This window comes from Xenopus laevis, chromosome 2L (assembly GCF_017654675.1).
Source record: "Xenopus laevis strain J_2021 chromosome 2L, Xenopus_laevis_v10.1, whole genome shotgun sequence".
NCBI lineage: Eukaryota > Metazoa > Chordata > Amphibia > Anura > Pipidae > Xenopus > Xenopus laevis.
Genome location: NC_054373.1, coordinates 105,524,093 through 105,545,436, shown reverse-complemented (window position 1 = coordinate 105,545,436; position 21,344 = coordinate 105,524,093). Strand labels below are relative to the sequence as shown.

The window sequence follows — 21,344 nt, the reverse complement described above, 5'->3', positions numbered from 1 at the left end:
CCACGATTGGATCAGCCCGATATTGCCCACCTCAAGGTGGGCATATCGGAGGGAGATCCGCTCGTTTGGCAACATCGCCAAACGAGCGCATCTCTCCATGTATGGCCACCTTAAGACTAACCCCAAAAAGTTTTTTAAGTATATGAATACCGTACAGCATAAAACCCTCAGATTATAAAAGATTACTCAAAACACTTCACACCTTTATATGGAAACAAAAAAGACCTAGGATAAGACTATTTAAGTTGCAACAAACTAAAGAGATGGGTGGGATAAATTTCCCAAACATACGTGAATACAATGAGGCATCACTCGTATGTTTAGCAGGTGATTGGATCTACAATAGAAATGTATATACCTCAACAGAACTTGATCAAGTACTGACAGGAGGCCTGTCTCTTAATTTCTTACTCCACTCTCAGCTAAAAGACATTCCTCAAGATATGCATGAACATCCCCTATTCATAGACACATACAAAACTTGGAATACAGTAAGGCACAGATTTAGTAAGAAATAATGAGGGGGGATACAGGACAGGAGAGGCGATGAGGTGCAAAAATATATATTATAGATATTTCTATGTATACACATATATAGAGTAAGGCAGAGGGTTATTAGAGACAGAGGTGAGTGTGGGGGTAACTCAGCAGAATGAGAAGGGAAAGGGTAAACAAGGACAGTGAATAAAGTGAGCAGAGAGTTATTAGAGACAGAGAGGTGAGTGTGGGGGTAACTCAGCAGCATGAGAAGGAAAACAGTGATGTGCGGGTCAGGTGAAACCTTACCCAATCTGAACCTGCCCTCCCTCCACGACCGCCCGCACCCACAACTTCTCGGTTCCTTTTATAGACCTGCGCTGCACCACCGATGATGTCACAAAAGGGGTGGGGCAAGCAGGCACTCTGCTACAAAACCGGAAGTGGTAAGCCAGCAGTGCAAGTTGGGTGGCACAATAGGCATTGGGATAGTCCATTATTTTTTGAGGGGTGCTGACCATTTTGTAAGCTTTTTATAAGCTTATTGCAGGTTCTTAATGGTTTAAGAAATGTGTTCATATAAAAAAAGAACAAAACAATATATGTATACATATGGCAAGAGAATATAAAGTGCAAGTCCAGGGGGGAGTGCCCCCACCTTGCCCCTATCTGCGGACACCCATGTTCTCAATGCACTATAACTGCCCAGCACTTTTCAGATTATTTCAGTGTTAGTCTATAATGTCTGTTTCAGGAGCCATGTTTGTGAACTACTTCAAATCACACAGTTTAAAGTGCAGAAATCAACCCCAGGCGACATTGACCTAACACTTGTCACTCCTAGAATTTTCTCTGATGTCGTTATTACCAGAGTAGAAACACTTAAAGGTGTGGTTTAACTTAAAGTTAACTTTTAGTATGTTATAGAATGGCTAATTCTAAACATCTCTTCAATTGTCCTTCATTTTTCTTTTTTATAGTTTTTGAATTATTTGCCTTCATCTTCTAATTCTTCAAAGGGGGGTCACTGACCCTATCTAAAAAATAAATGTTCTTTAAGGCTACACATCTATAGTTATTTCTACTTTTTATTGCTCATGTTTCTATTCAGGGCCTCTCGTATTCATATTCCAGTCTCTTATTCCAATCAGTGCATGGTTGCCAATGTAATTTGGACCCTAACAACTGGATTGGTGAACATGCAAGCTACAGAGCTGCTGAATGAAAAGCTAAACAACTCAAAAACCACAAATAATAAAAAAATGAAAACCAATTGCAAATTGACTCAGAATATCACTCATTACATCATACTAAAAGTTATTTTAAAGGTGAACAACCCCTTTAAGGGAATTGGCTGATTTTTCATGCTGGCGAGGCAACTTCGGAAGACTGAAGCAACGTGTAGGTTTTACCACCAGCGATTTTAAATATTGCTTAATTATTTCAGGAGATTTGTCACCTGAAGTCATGCATTTTTATCACAGGTGAAAAATTGTCCGAAAATGCTTCTCTCCCGGCAATAACTGAAATTGCCAACGGTAAACCCCACGCGTTGCTTTATTCTTCCTAAGTTGCTTTGCTAGGAAACTCCAGTCAACTCCGTGACACAAACGTTTTACTACCAGTGATTTCAGTTATTGCTGGTGGTCAAGCATTTGCAGGAGATTTATCACACACACTCATGCATTTTTTTAGTGGGCGACAAATCTCCCTGTTGGCCATGGCCCTTAAGCTGCTGGTGCTGTCACCCACTGAGTTTCATCGCAACTAACTGTCACAATTGTGGCAGGTGATTTTTGCCTTGTGCATTTTCAGGCCAGAAACTGTATTAAACTCAAAGAAAGATAAAATATGTGACAAAAAGCTAGAAAAATTAGCCCAAGGTGGTTTTTAGACTACTTTTTTTTTTGAATATGTTTAATTAAGAATAAAACCATATTAAAAGGAGATATTTATCACAACCTAATGGGTTCTTCTGAGCACGTTTGCAGGCCAGGCAGAATGTCAATAGCTTCAAAAATAATGCAGGATAGGAATCCTGACGCATCTGTTTAGTTCTGTCTCTCAGAGTAGTTTCAGCAGACACTTCCTGCATCAGTTACAACCTTTTAAAGTTTGGTTAGTGGCAAATACACTGAGCAATTTTACATTATGTAAAGGTGAGGGTATAGGTAGAAATTATATCCCTTTACCAATACTTATTTGCATTCCATAATGTTTTTTTAACCAGCAAAAAAAAGTATTTTAATAAATAATGATTTAAACACTTATATTTTGCTACTCTGGTTACAGATTTGTGCACATAAGGGTGTGGGAGTAAAGACAACAGTTGTTGAGAGGTTTGAAATGTCTATAACATGCAGAGCAGCAAGAAAAAGTATTTTAGGAGCACCACATTTATGCTATTTACCCTTATATGGTATACAGGGGGTTATTTTTGTACTTGCAATTCCCAGTGAAATTTACATCATGTCGTCCAGGCATTTTCCAGCTTCACCTACACTGCCTTCTTTGCTAGTAGGGGCATGGCAAAATGGATATTCGAGTATCTGCATGTTGCATATCTGTTGTTTTTGACTGTGACAGCTCGTAATTTAAAAAATGAGAAACACACTTTTTTTTTTTTAAAGATTGCATTGTATCGTTCTTTGTATCAAAGAAATTAAGAAAAATACACACAACACTTTTAAAATCCATTTAAACATGTGGCATGGCCTTCTTAATTTGAGTCAGTTTCCAGTTACTTGGCTCCAAAAGTTTCAAGTACCAATGCAATAAAACCTCAGGTGAGAGGCACAGTTGGAAAATTGAAAAGGATTCCGTGGATCAGCCAATAAAACATAAAGTGCTTTCTGTTCTGAAGAACTGTACAGTTGTCTCTAGCCACAGGCTGAATGTGGATCCAGAAGGTACTTGGTGAGTTCCCCGCTCAGCTGCATTAAATTGTTGGCACCATTTCTCCTAACCTCCAAGACGTTGTCCCTCACCCCAGGCAAATCCTCCGGGTCGATCTTCTGCCAGTGGATTGTAATTTGGATCTTCTCCTTGCACATCAAAGATAGCTTTCCTGCAGTTTACATGGGGATTAAATGAACAATTTAATAATCCTCAAGCTCTCATACTACATGTTGTAGGTGTAGCGATTACTGTACAGTACAGTATATGAAATGAAAAGTCAGGAAGCCGCATGCTTATATTTAAAAAAAATTTAAAATGTTTATAGCTTTGCTTTTAAAGGAGAAGTAAAGCTCCAATCTGAGGGGGTGCCAAATGTTAGGACCCCCCCCAAAGATTGTAATTATACCTTGGGCCAGTGCTCCTGTTAGCAGAAAACTACACCAGCCAGGGGCACAAGCGAGCAACCCCCTTCCTTCCTCCCTCCCTCATGTGCAATAGAGTTAAAAGCCTAAGTGCACCTCCCACTGGATTTTGAAGCAGGGAAGAAAAGGATTGTTCGCTTACACAGGCCTGGGGATATCTAATAAATCATTACAATCCTTGGATGGTCCTAACATTTGGCACCCCTCTTGGATTGGAGCTTTCATTCTCCTTTAAAAGACAACTTAATATTGATGCCATTTATTATTTAAAAAACTGATGCAATTGCATCAATCTGGTTTTGGAAAGAATGTTGGACATGGGAAGAATTCACAAAACAGGTGTATATTCTACTCATTATTAGTTACATACATTTAAGGTCAGTACATTACTAGAGGGAAAGAACAAACTTTGAATGTGACAAATGTGAATTAGTGACAAATAAATTATAAGCATAATGCAAGTATTATACCTGAGCTTGGTGCAAGCCAATATTATTATGCATTTCAAGCACAAGTACAGTGTGAAGCTACACATTGAGAACCATCCTTCTTTTAACATTAATCATTATACATTTTTGCGTATTCTTTAAACATAATTGTACTTACAAAATATATGGTGTCTTGAGAATTCTTCCACCTCCAGGCTGATTTGGAAACACATCTTCTAAGAAGAAATATATGTGGCCAACTGCAATGCCTAAAATAGATAAAACACAGCAAAACGAAAGAGATATATGTTGGAAAAGGGATGCATTTGCAATAAATCACACAGTGAATTACTGGGTAGGGCATGAAGGCTCAGTGCTTAACATTACTGACTTGCAGCACTAGGTCCAGGAGTTAGATTACTGTCTGCAAACAGTTTGTATGGTTTATCCATGTCTATGCACGTTTTAGTATTGTCTCCCGCACATAGACAGGTTAAGTTGCTCCCAATAAATTCGACACTAGCGTGTATAAATGTGATAAGGGAAATAAGACTGTAAGCTCCACTGATTTCAATTATGAAAAATCTATGTAAAGTGCCGCACGAACCGGACAGTGTTACTTGGATATGAAATGTCAATGTTAAACTAAATGCAGACACACTTTTAATATAAAGAATAATATCAAATACTAAAGCACCTTATTCTATGTTTTTATTTACAGACATTCAAACTATTCTGCAAAAAAGGACACCAAACGATTTGCACTCCAATAACTACCTTGGCCATGATGGCCTCATGTATATATTTAGTAATTGTAGTTGCTAGATTCCTTACCTAGCAGATCCACAATAATGGAATTTCCCAGCAGCAGAGAGAACCCCATAAGCACCCACGGTAAGAAAGGTGCTTGAAAATTTAGGAGACCAAAGAAATTCATTCGAACATAAGGATTCCTTCTGCTCCAAACATACACAAGCATAATTGTAAAAGCTTGTCCTAAAAACACAAGATTGACAAACACCCCAAAGATCTGGAGTGGTATATTAAGGAGCATTATATGGGACAATTTAAATTGCACAACTAAACTGAATTAGCATTTACTACACTGCTACTTGCATAGCCTTTCTCTGTGAAAGGTTCTTCAGTGGATGTTTTCTGATATGTTGCGTTCATTACTTATGATTCTCATCATTCTGTTCACCCCATCTACTATTTATATTCCAGTTTCCTGTTCAAACCACAGCCTGGTTGCTAGAGTAACAGACACTAGCAACCAGATAGCTGCTGAACAAAAAGACAAATCGTTAAAAAAAAAAAAAGATGACTGTGTACATTATACTAAAAGGTAATTTAAAGGCAGACTATCCATTTAATGATTTCAAAGGTAAACAATTGACCTTAAGAAGTCTTCCCCATAGTGTCTGTTTTAGTAAAATGTCTGCGCTAAAATGTATACAGTAAAGGATACAACCATCAACAGACCACCAAAGAGAAACATAAATACAAAATCTGCTGTTCGACCCCGGAATGAGCCTTCTTCAAGCATCCTGCAATATCTGTATCTGAGGTGAGAATTCAGGTCAAAGAATATACTTCAATTAGTCAGATAAGGACATCACTCACAGTCAAACAGGTGTTAAAGCCTAGGGAAGGAGATAAAATAATAGCCTTACAGGCCTTATAAAATTTTAAGCAATAGCTAGATTTATTTTGTGGCTTTTCAAAAAGACCATTTAAAAATTGAAAAAAGGAGTTGTTAACGGTTTCAGTTCACTTTTGTGCACTTTTTCAGTTCAGTTAGTGTTTTTTTCAGATATATTTTTTTTTATTTGTTTTTTTCTAATATTGACATTTAAAATATTATTTATCTTCTCATATCTTTCTAGAGCAGCTCTAGGATGGGGGCCCTGTTGAGCATGCCAAAGTTTAATTAAAGGCAGCTGTTATAATTGATACAATAGTTAACATTCCACACATTCTGCTGGTTTGAATCAACTAATATAGCAAATTGTAACAACTTCTACACGTGGATTGCTGGTATTTCAGTCAAACACCAGAGACAGGAACATTAAATTAAAAAAAAAAAAAGCAACTGAGGAAAAAAGTCATTTTTAGCTGTGTTTTCAGGTAGTTCACTAGAAATAATGGGGTAACAACTAAACTAAACTGTGAAAACTAGACAAGATCTGTACGAGTGTGATAGATATATAGATATATATCTCGCTCAACAGATATTGAATAAAGTGAAAAAATATCTATCTGTGGCCTCTCTCCCTTTCCCTCTCTCTTTCCTGTCCCTTTCCCTCTCTCTGTTCCTGTCCCCCTCCCTCCCTCCCTCGCAATGTTTAATGTTAAATTAATAAAATTAAAAGTTACAGAAATTATACCTTGCTACCATAAAAATGCACTTGAAATGTCTAAGTCGATTTCCATTCATAAAGGATACAGAAAAATCATATTAAATAAAAAATTGAATCCAACTGGTCCAAAAAACAAGAAGTTTGTAACTAGTCGCCATATCTGTTGTAAAACAAAGAGGGGGAAAATTATAAAATGTTTACTCATGTTACAGAAATTAAAGAGCCTGAGCAAAATTTAATTCTAGTTTATATATATCTTTGCAACGGCTATCTAGTAAATAGGGAAATAGCTTAGATGAATACAGAGCAGGCAGCATAGTGATTGAAAGATCCAATTGAATTAAATGGCCCTGCAGAGCTTTGGAAATTTTTATTGGCGAATTAAATTACAGCATTGCTTTAAGAATCCACCCCAGATATTGATGCTTTTACCCTTGCAAATATGTTAGAATATGCTGGGACTGAAGGTAGAATCCCTGCTATGGATGTTGCATTTGTATTTTTCTGTATGGGATCCACATTCATTCTGAGAAACAGACAACCAAATCTTTTTTAAAAAATAAAAAAAAGGAATTTCTCGCTTTACAATTTGCTTTTCATAGGTTTGCCATGAATCTTATTAGTTGAGAATAGTAATTTATTACATACCTCCCAACATTTGAAAAATAGAAAGAGGGACAAAGATCTGCCGCGTGTAGCACAGCAATTTCTGACCACATTTCTTGGAATTTTAAGGTCATGTTTTATGTGTTATTACAGTTTTGCTAATGAAGATGAATTGCTCTTTAAGCTTCAAATCAGTTTCCCCAAGAGATAATCTTAAATTGTTACAAATGTATCGACTTGCAGGTGCCAAGTATTCTGGGCTCTCTGCCAAAAGCCTCTTGTTTAATTTTTCTGGCTGTTCAGTGCAGGAGATCAAAGAGAAACTTGGGACATTTTGGTAATAATCCAAGATTGTGGGTTGAACTGTCAAAATCGTGACTATCCCCTGAGGAATGCTCTTATACAATGTCAGTGGTGCAACTCTAGGCCTATGGGCTGTGGTGTAAATGCCCTCTTCCCTATACTGACAGCTGCGCCTTTCCAGTGTTTACAGCAAAGCTGGTCTGTAGCCTCAATACAGCCTGCCAAATGCCTTCCAGATCAGGTAATCGATGTATCACCTCTTTTCATTCCACAAAGGAAGTAAACTTAAAAACAGCGAAAGAACTCCAAGTGTGATGATATAAAAATGTTTTTTGAAAGTTAAAAATGCACATCAAAACTAAATAAAAGACTCCTCAACGTCTGAAAATCCCCTTCAATCTCAATATGTTTCGGACTTCCTGGGGAAGTGCTACTGAACGTGAACTATGTTGAGACTGAAGGGGATTTTCAGACGTTGAGGAGTCTTTCAATCATTTACTTTGATGTCCATTTAAAAACTTTCAAATAAACACATTTCTTTGACGGTTTCATTTTGGCCTACAGAACCAGAGCCTTTGCAGTGATTTGAAGGACACAATGAAAGATCAGTATGGCTGACCTGATAAGACTTTGAATATGAAAAAAAAAAAAAATTACAATACAAATTTTTCTTTTTGGATGACCCACAAGCTTAAATCAGTTTATTAAAATGTGTTCTACATAGAGGACCCAAATGTGTAGCAAAGACCCCTTTTGCACACTCTGGCCTTCCAAAGAGAGATAGCCGCGTGCTCATTAATGAAGTAACTGCACGCACCCAAACAGTGCATAAGAGAAGATTCACCAGCACACAATGCAGGAGAAGCCCTTATAGTTTTATGGAGCAAAAAAAAAAAAAAAACTGCCTGCAAACCAGGATCTCTGGGAAGGCCACATATGCCCGGGCCTAAAGCAGCAAGATTATAAGGGCGGCTTGTCACCATCATCTTTTGAAAGTACTGGGGATATGCAGGAGATTTGGCAGCTCTTTAAATCTCATGTGCCAAATCATCTGTGGTCCAGCAGAAACCTGTGCATGGACTTCTCCTCGCTCCCCTGGTGGGAGCGAGGAGGAGTCCACCATTGGCCTAGGAGAGTCCAAATTAGAAATCCAGGCAGATTGCCCTGTTTGCAATTGCTTTGTGTGCTGGTAAGCTTCTCTGTGGAGGAGGCTGTCTACTGTTATTTATGGTGAATTTGCATTCCTCTATCCTATAGAATCAGCTTGCTATTCACCACATGTGTATGAAGACACTACATAGTATACATACCTGGTAATGCCGGAATATCAATTCTGGGTTGAAGTAAAGCTGAAATGGAGTAATGAGTTCTAATTGCTGTAAAGAAAATGAAAATGCATGAGCCATAACAAAACGGAATGTACTGTAGATAGAATAAAAGAATGCTGTTCTTAGATTTGGAATACAGATTTAAGCCAGTGAGTGACACCAAGCTGTATGTAACATAGGAGTCCTAAGAGCTAGAACTGGTCAATATAAGAACTACCTGAGCACAAAGTTGTACCCTACCCATCAACAATGCTGGGCCAGTACTGAACATGTAATACTATGACTGTTAGCTCCGAGACCAAGTCACTTTCACTCAGTCACGTACTCCCAGTACCAGAATATATTCCCTTCTTACCACCACTGCAGTAGTCAGAACACACGCTGTTGTATATGCCCGTGTCACCGGTGGAATCTGCATATACTCCTGCCGGAATGTCTGGTACGCCATCTTGCTGTCTCCCACCGACTCCTCCACTTACGCCTCCCACCGGCTCTCGACTCTGTGCACTGTGCGGAAACATTCAATTGACCGCACGTTCTGTCTCCAATGGGAGTAGAGCCGCGCCCCCTCACTCTAACACCATTGGCTGACATTGCTATCGTTTTCTCCACCTAAGAACTGGTAATGTCACGTCTTGTAGACATTGGTCCGCGTAGCTGTCCGTTCTCTGGTTTGATTGGCTAAAGGGAACTCTCCTTCCACGTCATTCGTAGAAATAACTACATACTGCTGTTTGCCTGAAACAAAGATGCCGTATTAGTGACACACTGTGTGGCATGTATGGCAGGAAGTTTACTGACAAAGCGACAAAGAGGGCGTTTCCATTGGGCGTTTAGATCTACCAACCAGAGGTTCGCTAAGAAAGGCGCTGGAAGTGTAGTTTAGAGCTTCTCAGGCGGGAAAAGGACGCACGGTATGTAAGGTACGTTCTGAGAACGATTAAGTAAGTGGAAACTACTGCCGGGCCGCCGTTTTATTAAACAATGGACCTGTTCCTGGTTTCATACTTTGGTGTTTGCAAATCTTCAGAGGTGGAGGAGCAGGGATTTCTGTTGCCCTCTTAATTGAAGCTTCAACCAAAAGCTCTGTAACTTGTAATTAGTGAAATGAGGGGTATAAAACACCATTTTATAATTATTAATATTAAACATGAAAGGACATTGTATTTATATAAATAGAAAGCAGTGCTACCCTGCAGTGCTAAATGTATGTGCAGCTTGAAGAATATCGAATGCCTCAAATATAATCTTCATTTTATACTATAACTATTTGAGCTGCTATTATATTACCACCAGGGCTGTAGCACCTACAGTTAACAAATAAACTGCTTATAATATATGTTGTGGTGATAGATGTGGTTAATATATCATTCTTAGCTTTTAGAATGAAACCAATCACATCTAAAATAGATCTGGCGCTACCATATAAACAAGTATTTAATCTGCAGTCGGCTGGAGAAATATTAACGTGTTTTATTTATATCTATCTATCTCTCTCTATCTATATATCTAGCTATATCTCTCTCGTGTTTATAGTGCTGCTCCAACAGAATTTGCGCTGAAATCCATTTCTCAAAAGAGCAAACAGATTTTTTTATATTCAATTTTGAAATCTGACATGGGGCTAGACATATTGTCAATTTCCCAGCTGCCCCAAGTCATGTGACTTGTGCTCTGATAAACTTCAATCACTCTTTACTGCTGTACTGCAAGTTGGAGTGATATCAACCCCCTCCTTCCCCCCCCCAGCAGCCAAACAACAGAACAATGGGAAGGTAACCAGATAGCAGCTCCCTAACACAAGATAACGGCTGCCTGGTAGATCTAAGAACAACACTCAATAGTAAAAACCCATGTCCCACTGAGACACATTCAGTTACATTGAGAAGGAAAAACAGCAGCCTGCCAGAAAGCATTTCTCTCCTAAAGTGCAGGCACAAGTCACATGACCAGGGGCAGCTGGGAAATTGACAAAATGTCTAGCCCCATGTCGGATGTTAAAATTGAATATAAAAAAATCTGTTTGCTCTTTTGAGAAATGGATTTCAGTGCAGAATTCTGCTGGAGTAGCACTATTAACTGATGTGTTTTGAAAAAAAAAAACATGTTTTCTGATGACAGGATCCCTTTAAGAATTTGCTGTTCTAATATTCGCCACTAGATGTCGACATATACAGGCAAAACACATTTTCAGATATTCACAACTCAGATATTTAGGCAAGGCTCTGTTCTTTGGTGCCATTTGCCAATTCAAGACATTTGTGGGCTTTGTGTATGTATGACCTCATGCATTTTGTTTTTGTCTTTTTAGGCCCTCTATGAACTGGACCTAGAAAAAATGTCTGTTCGTGCAATGTGCTATGAAAGTCAGCTGTTTGAGTTCACACCGCAGACATGCATACTCCGAGTGTACATCGCTTTTCAAGACTACTTGTTTGAGATGGTCTTAGTGGTTGAAAAGGTCATCATGAAGAAACTGGAGAGCATGCAGGGGAACAAAATAAGCCATTTCCGGGTTCGACAGAGCACAGAAAAGTATCTTCATTTCATGAGAGAACGTTTCAACTTCTTATTCCAGAAAATGGAAACATTTCTTTTAAATCTAGTTCTTAGTATACCCAGTAATGTTCTGTTGTTGGAAGATAAAGTCCACTCTCAATACTCTTACAGTAAAGAAGAATTTGAGCATCTCCAAGCTGAAACAGAAAATCTAGAAAAGAAATGCAAAGCAGAAAGCCTGGCAACACAGAGACTTTTGGCAGAACTAGAGGAACAGAAACATGTCCAAGCTGAACTGGAGAAGATATTAACTTGGTTTAAGGGCCTTGACAAAATATGTAGAGAGCACGGAAACATAGATTTAAAGGAAAGCTTTGGTTTTATGACTCAGACGACAAGGAAGCTACAGGACACGGTAACAGAAATCGATATGAAACATAAAAAAACCAAAGTGGACGGGTCTACTCTGACTCCAATTTGTCCTCGAAATAGAAAAGGGAAGTAAGAGCAAGGTGTGTTTGGGGCTTGTGACACCTGTATAATTTTAAGCATTTGAATACTGCATTATAAAAATGTATGTATTTCTTTTTGTGTATATATATGTATATAGTCTGTATAAACTAAGATAGCATTCAAATGGTAAATGTATTCCTGATGGCTTAATATTCCTAGTATTTATGATATGCAAACTATCCCTACATGAAAAAAGTTATGAGAAGCCTTGACATATTAGAAAAATATGCAACTGCCATTCATGTATTGTATGCATCTGACTGGAAGAGAAAATGCCATAGATCTTATGCTGATAAAGCCCAGAAGTGGATGGATATAAGGATATTTATAGAATACTGACTTTAACATTTTACTAATTAGAAGGATTTTGTATTACATATTAAAAAGGAAGCAACTGAAATGAAGTAGCTTAAAGAGATACTGACACCAGAAATTTTTTTTTTTTTACAGCTATCATAATATTGCATTTGAAAGCTACTTTTAACTTTGCCATAAAGTATTTGCACAATGCCTTTACATTACCTGTCTGATGCCCCATGTTGCTGTATGAGGGGGCTGCCATATCTGTGCAGCAGGAGTCTGTTGGAAACTTTTAACTGACAGTCTGAGATGGGACAGTCAGGTTGGCAAAAGTCAGGTTTATAAACTTCAACTAACAATAACTTAGATAAACAAACCTCTCCGCAAAAAATGATCAACATGACCTATAGGTAACATTTAATGTACATTTAGATTTTAAAAAGTATTTTTTTAGTATCAGTATCACTTTTACTGGACAATTGTGATATTAATTTTAAACTTTCTCCAAAACCTTTGTATAAATTGTTCTTGATTAACCATTCCATTTAATAAAATCAGTTTGGGTGTTGTTTTCATAAAGCCATACGTGCATACAATATTCTTTATAAAAGATGACCAAATGGATACTTCTGTAGGTGGCCGTTTAAAGGATTTTTGATACAGGTATGGTATGCCTTGTCCAGAAAACCAATATTCATAAAGTTCCAATTGACAGGCAAGCCATCAATCCAGATAATTAATATTTTGCTTATTTTCTGTGATAATAAAACCACACCTACACTGCCTTCTTTGCTAGTAGGGGCATGGCAAAATGGATATTCGAGTATCTGCATGTTGCATATCTGTTTTTGTCTGTGACACCTCGTAATTTGAAAAATGAGAAACACACTTTTTTTTAAAGATTGCATTGTATCGTTCTTTGTATCAAAGAAATTAAGAAAAATACACACAACACTTTTAAAATCCATTTAAACATGTGGCATGGGCTTCTTAATTTGAGTCAGTTTCCAGTTACTTGGCTCCAAAAGATTCAAGTACCAATAAAACCTCAGGTGAGAGGCACAGTTGGAAAATTGAAAAGGATTCCGTGGATCAGCCAATAAAACATAAAGTGCTTTCTGTTCTGAAGAACTGTACAGTTGTCTCTAGCCACAGGCTGAATGTGGATCCAGAAGGTACTTGGTGAGTTCCCCGCTCAGCTGCATTAAATTGGTGGCACCGTGTCTCCTAACCTCCAAGACGTTGTCCCTCACCCCAGGCAAATCCTCCGGGTCGATCTTCTGCCAGTGGATTGTAATTTGGATCTTCTCCTTGCACATCAAAGATAGCTTTCCTGCAGTTTACATAGGGATTAAATGAACAATTTAATAATCCTCAAACTCTCATACTACATGTTGTAGGTGTAGCGATTACTGAAGTATATGAAATGAAAAGTCAGGAAGCCACATGCTTATATTTATAAAAATAATGTTTATAGCTCTGCTTTTAAAGGAGAAGTAAAGCTCCAATCTGAGGGGGGTGCCAAATGTTAGGACTCCCCCCCCCCAAAAAGATTGTAATTATACCTTGGGCCAGTGCTCCTGTTAGCAGAAAACTGCACCAGCCAGGGGCACAAGCGAGCAACCCCCTTTCTCCCTCCCTCCCTCATGTGCAATAGAGTTAAAAGCCTAAGTGCACCTTCCACTGGATTTTGAAGCAGGGAGGAAAAGGATTGTTCGCTTACACAGGCCTGGGGTTATCTAATAAATCATTACAATCCTTGGGTGGTCCTAACATTTGGCAACCATCTTGGATTGGAGCTTTCCTTCTCCTTTAAAAGACAACTTAATATTAATGCCATTTATTATTTATAAAACTGATGCAATTGCATCAATCTGGTTTTGGAGAGAATGTTGGACGGGAAGAATTCACAAAACAGGTGTATATTCTACTCATTATTAGTTACATACATTTAAGGTCAGTACATTACTAGAGGGAAAGAGCAAACTTTGAATGTGACAAATAAATTATAAGCATAATGCAAGTATTATACCTGAGCTTGGCGCAAGCCAATATTATTATGCATTTCAAGCACAAGTACAGTGTGAAGTTACACATTGAGAACCATCCTTCTTTTAACATTAATCATTATACATTTTTGCGTATTCTTTAAACATAATTGTACTTACAAAATATATGGTGTCTTGAGAATTCTTCCACCTCCAGGCTGATTTGGAAACACATCTTCTAAGAAGAAATATATGTGGCCAACTGCAATGCCTAAAATAGATAAAACACAGCAAAACGAAAGAGATATATGTTGGAAAATCACATAGTGAATTACTGGGTAGGGCATTAAGGCTCAGTGCTTAACATTACTGACTTGCAGCACTAGGGCCAGGAGTTAGATTATGACCACAGTACTGTCTGCAAACAGTTTGTATGGTTTATCCATGTCTATGCACGTTTTAGTATTGTCTCCCGCACATAGACAGGTTAAGTCGGTCCCAATAAATTCGACACTAGCGTGTATAAATGTGATAAGGGAAATAAGACTGTAAGCTCCACTGATTTCAATTATGAAAAATCAATGTAAAGTGCCGCACGAACCGGATAGTGTTACTTGGATATGAAATGTCAATGTTAAACTAAATGCAGATACACTTTTAATATAAAGAATAATATCAAATACTAAAGCACTTTATTCTATGTTTTTATTTACAGACATTCAAACTATTCTGCAAAATGATTTACACTCCAATTACTACCTTGGCCATGATGGCCTCATGTATATATTTAGTAATTGTAGTTGCTAGATTCCTTACCTAGCAGATCCACAATAATGGAATTTCCCAGCAGCAGAGAGAACCCCATAAGCACCCACGGTAAGAAAGGTGCTTGAAAATTTAGCAGACCAAAGAAATTCATTCGAACATAAGGATTCCTTCTGCTCCAAACATACACAAGCATTATTGTAAAAGCTTGTCCTAAAAACACAAGATTGACAAACACCCCAAAGATCTGGAGTTGTATATTAAGGAACATTATATGGGACAATTTAAATTGCACAACTAAACTGAATTAGCATTTACTACACTGCTACTTGCAAAGCCTTTCTCTGTGAAAGGTTCTTCAGTGGATGTTTTCTGATATGTTGCGTTCATTACTTATGATTCTCATCATTCTGTTCACCCCATCTACAATTTATATTCCAGTTTCCTGTACAAACCACAGCCTGGTTGCTAGAGTAACAGACACTAGCAACCAGATAGCTGCTGAACAAAAAGACAAATCGTTACAAAAAAAAAGGTGACTGTGTACATTATACTAAAAGTTAATTTAAAGGCAGACTATCCATTTAATGATTTCAAAGGTAAACAATTGACCTTAAATAAGTTTGCCCCATAGTGTCTGTTTTAGTAAAATGTCTGCGCTAAAATGTATACAGTAAAGGATACAACCATCAACAGACCACCAAAGAGAAACATAAATACAAAATCTGCTGTTCGACCCCGGAATGAGCCTTCTTCAAGCATCCTGCAATATCTGTATCTGAGGTGAGAATTCAGGTCAAAGAATATACTTCAATTAGTCAGATAAGGACATCACTCACAGTCAAACAGGTGTTAAAGCCTAGGGAAGGAGATGAATTAAGAGCCTTACAGGCCTTATAAAATTTTAAGCAATAGCTAGATTTTTTTTTGTGGCTTTTCCAAAAAAACATTTAAAAATCTAAAAAAAGGAGTTGTTAACGGTTTCAGTTCACTTTTGTGCACTTTTTCAGTTCAGTTAGTAGTTTTTTCATATGTTTTTTTCTAATATTGACATTTAAAATATTTTTCTTCTCATATCTTTCTAGAGCAGCTCTAGGATGGGGGCCCTGTTGAGCATGCCAAAGTTTAATTAAAGGCAGCTGTTATAATTGATACAATAGTTAACATTCCACACATTCTGCTGGTTTGAATCAACTAATATAGCAAATTGTAACAACTTCTACACATGGATTGCTGGTATTTCAGACAAACACCAGCAACTGACGAAAAAAGTCCTCAAAGAAAGCAACTGAGGAAAAAAGTCATTTTTAGCTGTGTTTTCAGGTAGTTCACTAGAAATAATGGGTTAACAACTAAACTAAACTGTGAAAACTAGACAAGATCTGTACGAGTGTGATATAGATAGAGAGATATAGATAGAGATAGATAGATAGATATATATATATATATATATATATATATATATATATATGCACCGAATCCACTATTTTGGATTTGGCCGAACCCCCGAATCCTTCGTGAAATATTCCGAATACCAAACCTGAAGGGGAAAAGGATTCAGTTCGGCCGGGCAGAAGGATTCGGCTGAATCCGAATCCTAGTGAAAAAGGTGAATCCTGAACCGAATCCTGGATTCTGTGCATCCCATATTATATATATATATATATATATATATATATATATATATAATCTGTGGCCTCTCTCCCTTTCCCTCCCTCTGTTCCCTATGTTCCTGTCCTTCTCCCACCCTATGTTCCTGTCCCTCTCTCTCCCTATGTCTAGGTCGATTTCCATTCATAAAGGATACAGAAAAATCATATTAAATAAAAAATTGAATCCAACTGGTCCAAAAAACAAGAAGTTTGTAACTAGTCGCCATATCTGTTGTAAAACAAAGAGGGGGAAAATTATAAAATGTTTACTCATGTTACAGAAATTAAAGAGCCTGAGCAAAATTTAATTCTAGTTTATATATATCTTTGTAACAGCTATCTTGCAAACAGTAAATAGGGAAATAGCTTAGATGAATACAGAGCAGGCAGGATAGTGATTGAAAGATCCAATTGAATTAAATGGCCCTGCAGAGCTTTGGAAATTTTTATTGGTGAATTTAATTACAGCATTGCTTTACGAATCCATCCCAGATATTGATGTTTTTACCCTTGCAAATATGTTAGAATATGCTGGGACTGAAGGTAGAATCCCTACTATGGATGTTGCATTTGTATTTTTCTGTATGGGATCCACATTCATTCTGAGAAACAGACAACCAAATCTTTTTTAAAAAATAAAAAAAAGGAATTTCTCGCTTTACAATTTGCTTTTCATAGGTTTGCCATGAATCTTATTAGTTGAGAATAGTACTTTATTACATACCTATAGGAAAACCAAAAATAGTTGTAAGTCCCTCCAAAAATCAGTCAGTATGGTAAAAAGTAAAAAAGTTTATCAAGACATGATAAATAGCCGTCTTATTAATCGAAAATAGTCATTTATTACATACCTCCCAACATTTGAAAAATAGAAAGAGGGACAAAGATCTGCCAGCACAGCGATTTTTAACCACATTTCTTGGAGTTTTAAGGTCATGTTTTATGTGTTATTACAGTTTTGCTAATGAAGATGAATTGCTCGTTAAGCTCCAAATCAGTTTCCCCAAGAGATAATCTTAAATTGTTACAATTATATCTTTGCTTATCTTATATTTTTACAAATGTATTGACTTGCAGGTGCCAAGTATTCTGGGCTCTCTGCCAAAAGCCTCTTGTTTAATTTTTCTGGCTGTTCAGTGAAGGAGATCAAAGAGAAACTTGGGACATTTTGGTAATAATCCAAGATTGTGGGTTGAACTGTCAAAATCGTGACTGTCCCCTGAGGAATGCTCTTATACAATGTCAATGGTGCAACTATAGGCCTATGGGCTGTGGTGTAAATGCCCTCTTCCCTATACTGACAGCTGCGCCTTTCCAGTATTTACAGCAAAGCTGGTCTGTAGCCTCAAAACAGCCTGCCAAATGCCTTCCAGATCAGGTAATCAATGTATCACCTCTTTTCACTCCACAAAGGAAGAAAACTTAAAAACAGCGAAAGAACTCCAAGTGTGATAATATAAAAAAATGTGTTGTTTTTTTGAAAGTTAAAAATGCACATCAAAACTAAATAAAAGACTCCTCAACGTCTGAAAATCCCCTTCAATCTCAACATTTTTCAGAATTCCTGGGGAAGTGCTACTGAACGTGAACCATGTTGAGACTGAAGGGGATTTTTAACTTTCAAATAAACACATTTCTTTGAAGGTTTCATTTTGGCCTACAGAACCAGAGCCTTTGCACTGATTTGAATGACACAATGAAAGATCAGTATGGTTGAACTGATAGGACTTTGAATATGAAAAAAACTAATTACAATACAAATTTTTCTTTTTTGGATGACCCCCAAGCTTAAATCAGTTTATTAAAATGTGTTCTACATAGAGGACCCACATGTGTAGCAAAGACCCCTTTTGCACACTCTGGCCTTCCAAAGAGAGATAGCCGCGTGCTCATTAATGAAGGAACTGCACGCACCCAAACAGTGCATAAGAGAAGATTCACCAGCACACAAATACAAGCAGGAGAAGCCCTTAGGGTAAGGCCACACTAAGCGATAGCGCGGCGATTTGACTCGCCGCGACTATTCGCCGCGACTTTTAATCCTCAATCGCTGGCGAAACTTTGGCGCTGGCGTCTATGGGGAATCGCTGCGTAAAAACACACGCGGCGATCTTTTTTCTATTGTCGCTCGAAATCGCCTCGCTAGGCGATTTCGAGCGACAATAGAAAAAAGATCGCCGCGTGTGTTTTTACGCTGGCGATTTTGCGCGATTTCCCATAGACGCCAGCGCCAAAGTTTCGCCAGCGATTGAGGATTAAAAGTCGCGGCGAATAGTCGCGGCGAGTCAAATCGCCGCGCTATCGCTTAGTGTGGCCTTAGGGTAAGGCCACACTAAGCGATAGCGCGGCGATTTGACTCGCCGCGACTATTCGCCGCGACTTTTAATCCTCAATCGCTGGCGAAACTTTGGCGCTGGCGTCTATGGGAAATCGCGCAAAATCGCCAGCGTAAAAACACACGCGGCGATCTTTTTTCTATTGTCGCTCGAAATCGCCTAGCGAGGCGATTTCGAGCGACAATAGAAAAAAGATCGCCGCGTGTGTTTTTACGCAGCGATTCCCCATAGACGCCAGCGCCAAAGTTTCGCCAGCGATTGAGGATTAAAAGTCGCGGCGAATAGTCGCGGCGAGTCAAATCGCCGCGCTATCGCTTAGTGTGGCCTTACCCTTACCCTTATAGTTTTATGGAGCAAAAAAAAAAAAAAAAAAAACTACTGGGGACATGCAGGAGATCTGGCAGCTCTTTAAATCTCATGTGCCGAATCATCTGTGGTCCAGCGGAAACCTGTGCATGCATGCACTCATGAGGGTGGGGGTGTGGGAGCGAGGAGAAGTCCATCCATTGGCCTAGGAGAGTCCAAATCAGAAATCCAGGCAGATTGCCCTGTTTGCAATTGCTTTGTGTGCTGGTAAGCTTCTCTGTGGAGGCTGTCTACTGTTATTTATGGTGAATTTGCATTCCTCTATCCTATAGAATCAGCTTGCTATTCACCACATATGTATGAAGACACTACATAGTATACATACCTGGTAATGCCGGAATATCAATTCTGGGTTGAAGTAAAGCTGAAATGGAGTAATGAGTTCTAATTGCTGTAAAGAAAATGAAAATGCATGAGCCATAACAAAACAGAATGTACTGTAGATAGAATAAAAGAATGCTGTTCTTAGATTTGGAATAAAATTTTAAGCCAGTGACACCAAGCTGTATGTAACATAGGAGTCCTAAGAGCTAGAACTGGTCAATATAAGAACTACCTGAGCACAAAGTTGTACCCTACCCATCAACAATGCTGGGCCAGTTCTGAACATGTAATACTATGACTGTTAGCTCCGAGACCAAGTCACTTTCACTCAGTCACGTACTCCCAGTACCAGAATATATTCCCTTCTTACCACCACTGCAGTAGTCAGAACACACGCTGTTGTATATGCCCGTGTCACCGGTGGAATCTGCATATACTCCTGCCGGAATGTCTGGTACGCCATCTTGCTGTCTCCCACCGACTCCTCCACTTACGCCTCCCACCCCCTCTCAACTCTGTACACTGTGCGGAAACATTCAATTGACCGCACGTTCTGTCTCCAATGGGAGTAGAGCCGCGCCCCCTCACTCTAACATCATTGGCTGACACTGCTATCGTTTTCTCCAGCTAAGAACTGGTAATGTCACGTCTTGTAGACATTGGTCCGCGTAGGTGTCCGTTCTCTGGTTTGATTGGCTAAAGGGAACTTTCCTTCCACGTCATTCGTAGAAATTACTACATACTGCTGTTTGCCTGAAACAAAGATGGCCGCTCGTTACCGTATTAGTGAAAGACTGTGTGGCATGTATTGCAGGAAGTTTACTGACAAAGCGACAAAGAGGGCGTTTCCATTGGGCGTTTAGATCTACCAACCAGAGGTTCGCTAAGAAAGGCGCTGGAAGTGTAGTTTAGAGCTTCTCAGGCGGGAAAAGGACGTACGGTATGTAAGGTACGTTCTGAGAACGATTAAGTAAATGGAAACTACTGCCGGGCCGCCGTTTTATTAAATAATGGACCTGTTCCTGGTTTCATACTTTGGTGTTTACAAATCTTCAGAGGTGGAGGAGCAGGAGAATTTCTGCTGCCCTCTTAATTGAAGCTTCAACCAAAAGCTCTGTAACTTGTAATTAGTGAAATGAGGGGTATAAAACACCATTTTATAATCATTAATATTAAACATGAAAGGACATTGTATTTATATAAATAGAAAGCAGTGCTACCCTGCAGTGCTAAATGTATGTGCAGCTTGAAGAATATCGATAGATATATATAGATAGATACAGATATATAAAAAAGCAAGTTGGGTTTATGCCACAAAAAAAACCCATAAAATAAAACCTTTAACGAACTGTATGAATTCACTTTTTGAATGACTGGTTTTAACCCAAACCATAAATGGATTAATAAATGGGGAGCTCCCCCAAATTTACAAATTTTGAGGTTGAGAAAAAAACCTGCAATCATTGAAAAAGCTCCCTGAACTTAGTCAAGAAAAAACAAAACAAAATATTCACTTTCATGGATTATGCCACACTCACAGCTCAGGGTTTTATTGATTGAAATCGCTGATTCTGCACACAGTGCAGTTATATTATACCACGTGTTCTTATACAACAGACCATTTTTTTCTGTTCAATCAGTAGTACATATCTTACTTTCATAACATCTTATGGGGTTATATTTTGGTATATAAATGTGTGGTTCATGAGCCTTGATGATAGGCACTTAAATGACCTTGCTAACTGTGTTTCCTTGTATAACCTAGCAATCCTTAGCGTT

General features: G+C 38.3%; 3 protein-coding genes across 9 annotated transcripts in view; 1 reads left to right on the top strand and 2 right to left on the bottom strand.

Moving 5' to 3' along the window:
* Positions 1–3,158: 3,158 nt before the first annotated feature.
* derl2.L (derlin 2 L homeolog) lies at positions 3,159–9,364 on the bottom strand. Its single transcript, XM_041582283.1, has 7 exons — positions 9,178–9,364; positions 8,805–8,870; positions 6,672–6,745; positions 5,694–5,787; positions 5,060–5,255; positions 4,404–4,494; positions 3,159–3,544 (listed from the first exon to the last, which is right to left on the bottom strand). Exons 1-7 carry the CDS (start codon positions 9,268–9,270, stop codon positions 3,439–3,441), a joined length of 720 nt encoding a protein of 239 aa, XP_041438217.1. The 5' UTR covers positions 9,271–9,364; the 3' UTR covers positions 3,159–3,438.
* Positions 3,159–20,108, bottom strand: derl2l.L (derlin 2 like L homeolog). 2 transcript variants are annotated; one of them, XR_005965472.1, is made up of 8 exons: positions 19,936–20,108; positions 19,567–19,632; positions 16,695–16,768; positions 15,572–15,665; positions 14,939–15,134; positions 14,303–14,393; positions 13,182–13,467; positions 3,159–3,258 (listed from the first exon to the last, which is right to left on the bottom strand). XR_005965472.1 is itself a non-coding variant. In XM_041582284.1 (7 exons), exons 1-7 carry the CDS (start codon positions 20,026–20,028, stop codon positions 13,362–13,364), a joined length of 720 nt encoding a protein of 239 aa, XP_041438218.1. In that variant the 5' UTR covers positions 20,029–20,108; the 3' UTR covers positions 13,035–13,361. The 2 variants fall into 2 exon arrangements, 1 of the variants encoding a protein (XP_041438218.1); XM_041582284.1 differs by lacking the exon at positions 3,159–3,258 and having other exon boundaries at positions 13,035–13,467.
* The window catches only part of mis12.L (MIS12 kinetochore complex component L homeolog), a 13,799-nt gene continuing 2,016 nt past the window's right edge, over positions 9,562–21,344 (top strand). The window contains exons 1-2 of one of the 6 annotated variants that reach the window (XM_041580982.1): positions 9,562–9,736; positions 11,134–11,822. In XM_041580982.1, the coding sequence (XP_041436916.1) occupies positions 11,161–11,822 (662 nt within the window). In that variant the 5' untranslated portion in view covers positions 9,562–9,736; positions 11,134–11,160. 6 annotated transcript variants of the gene reach the window in all.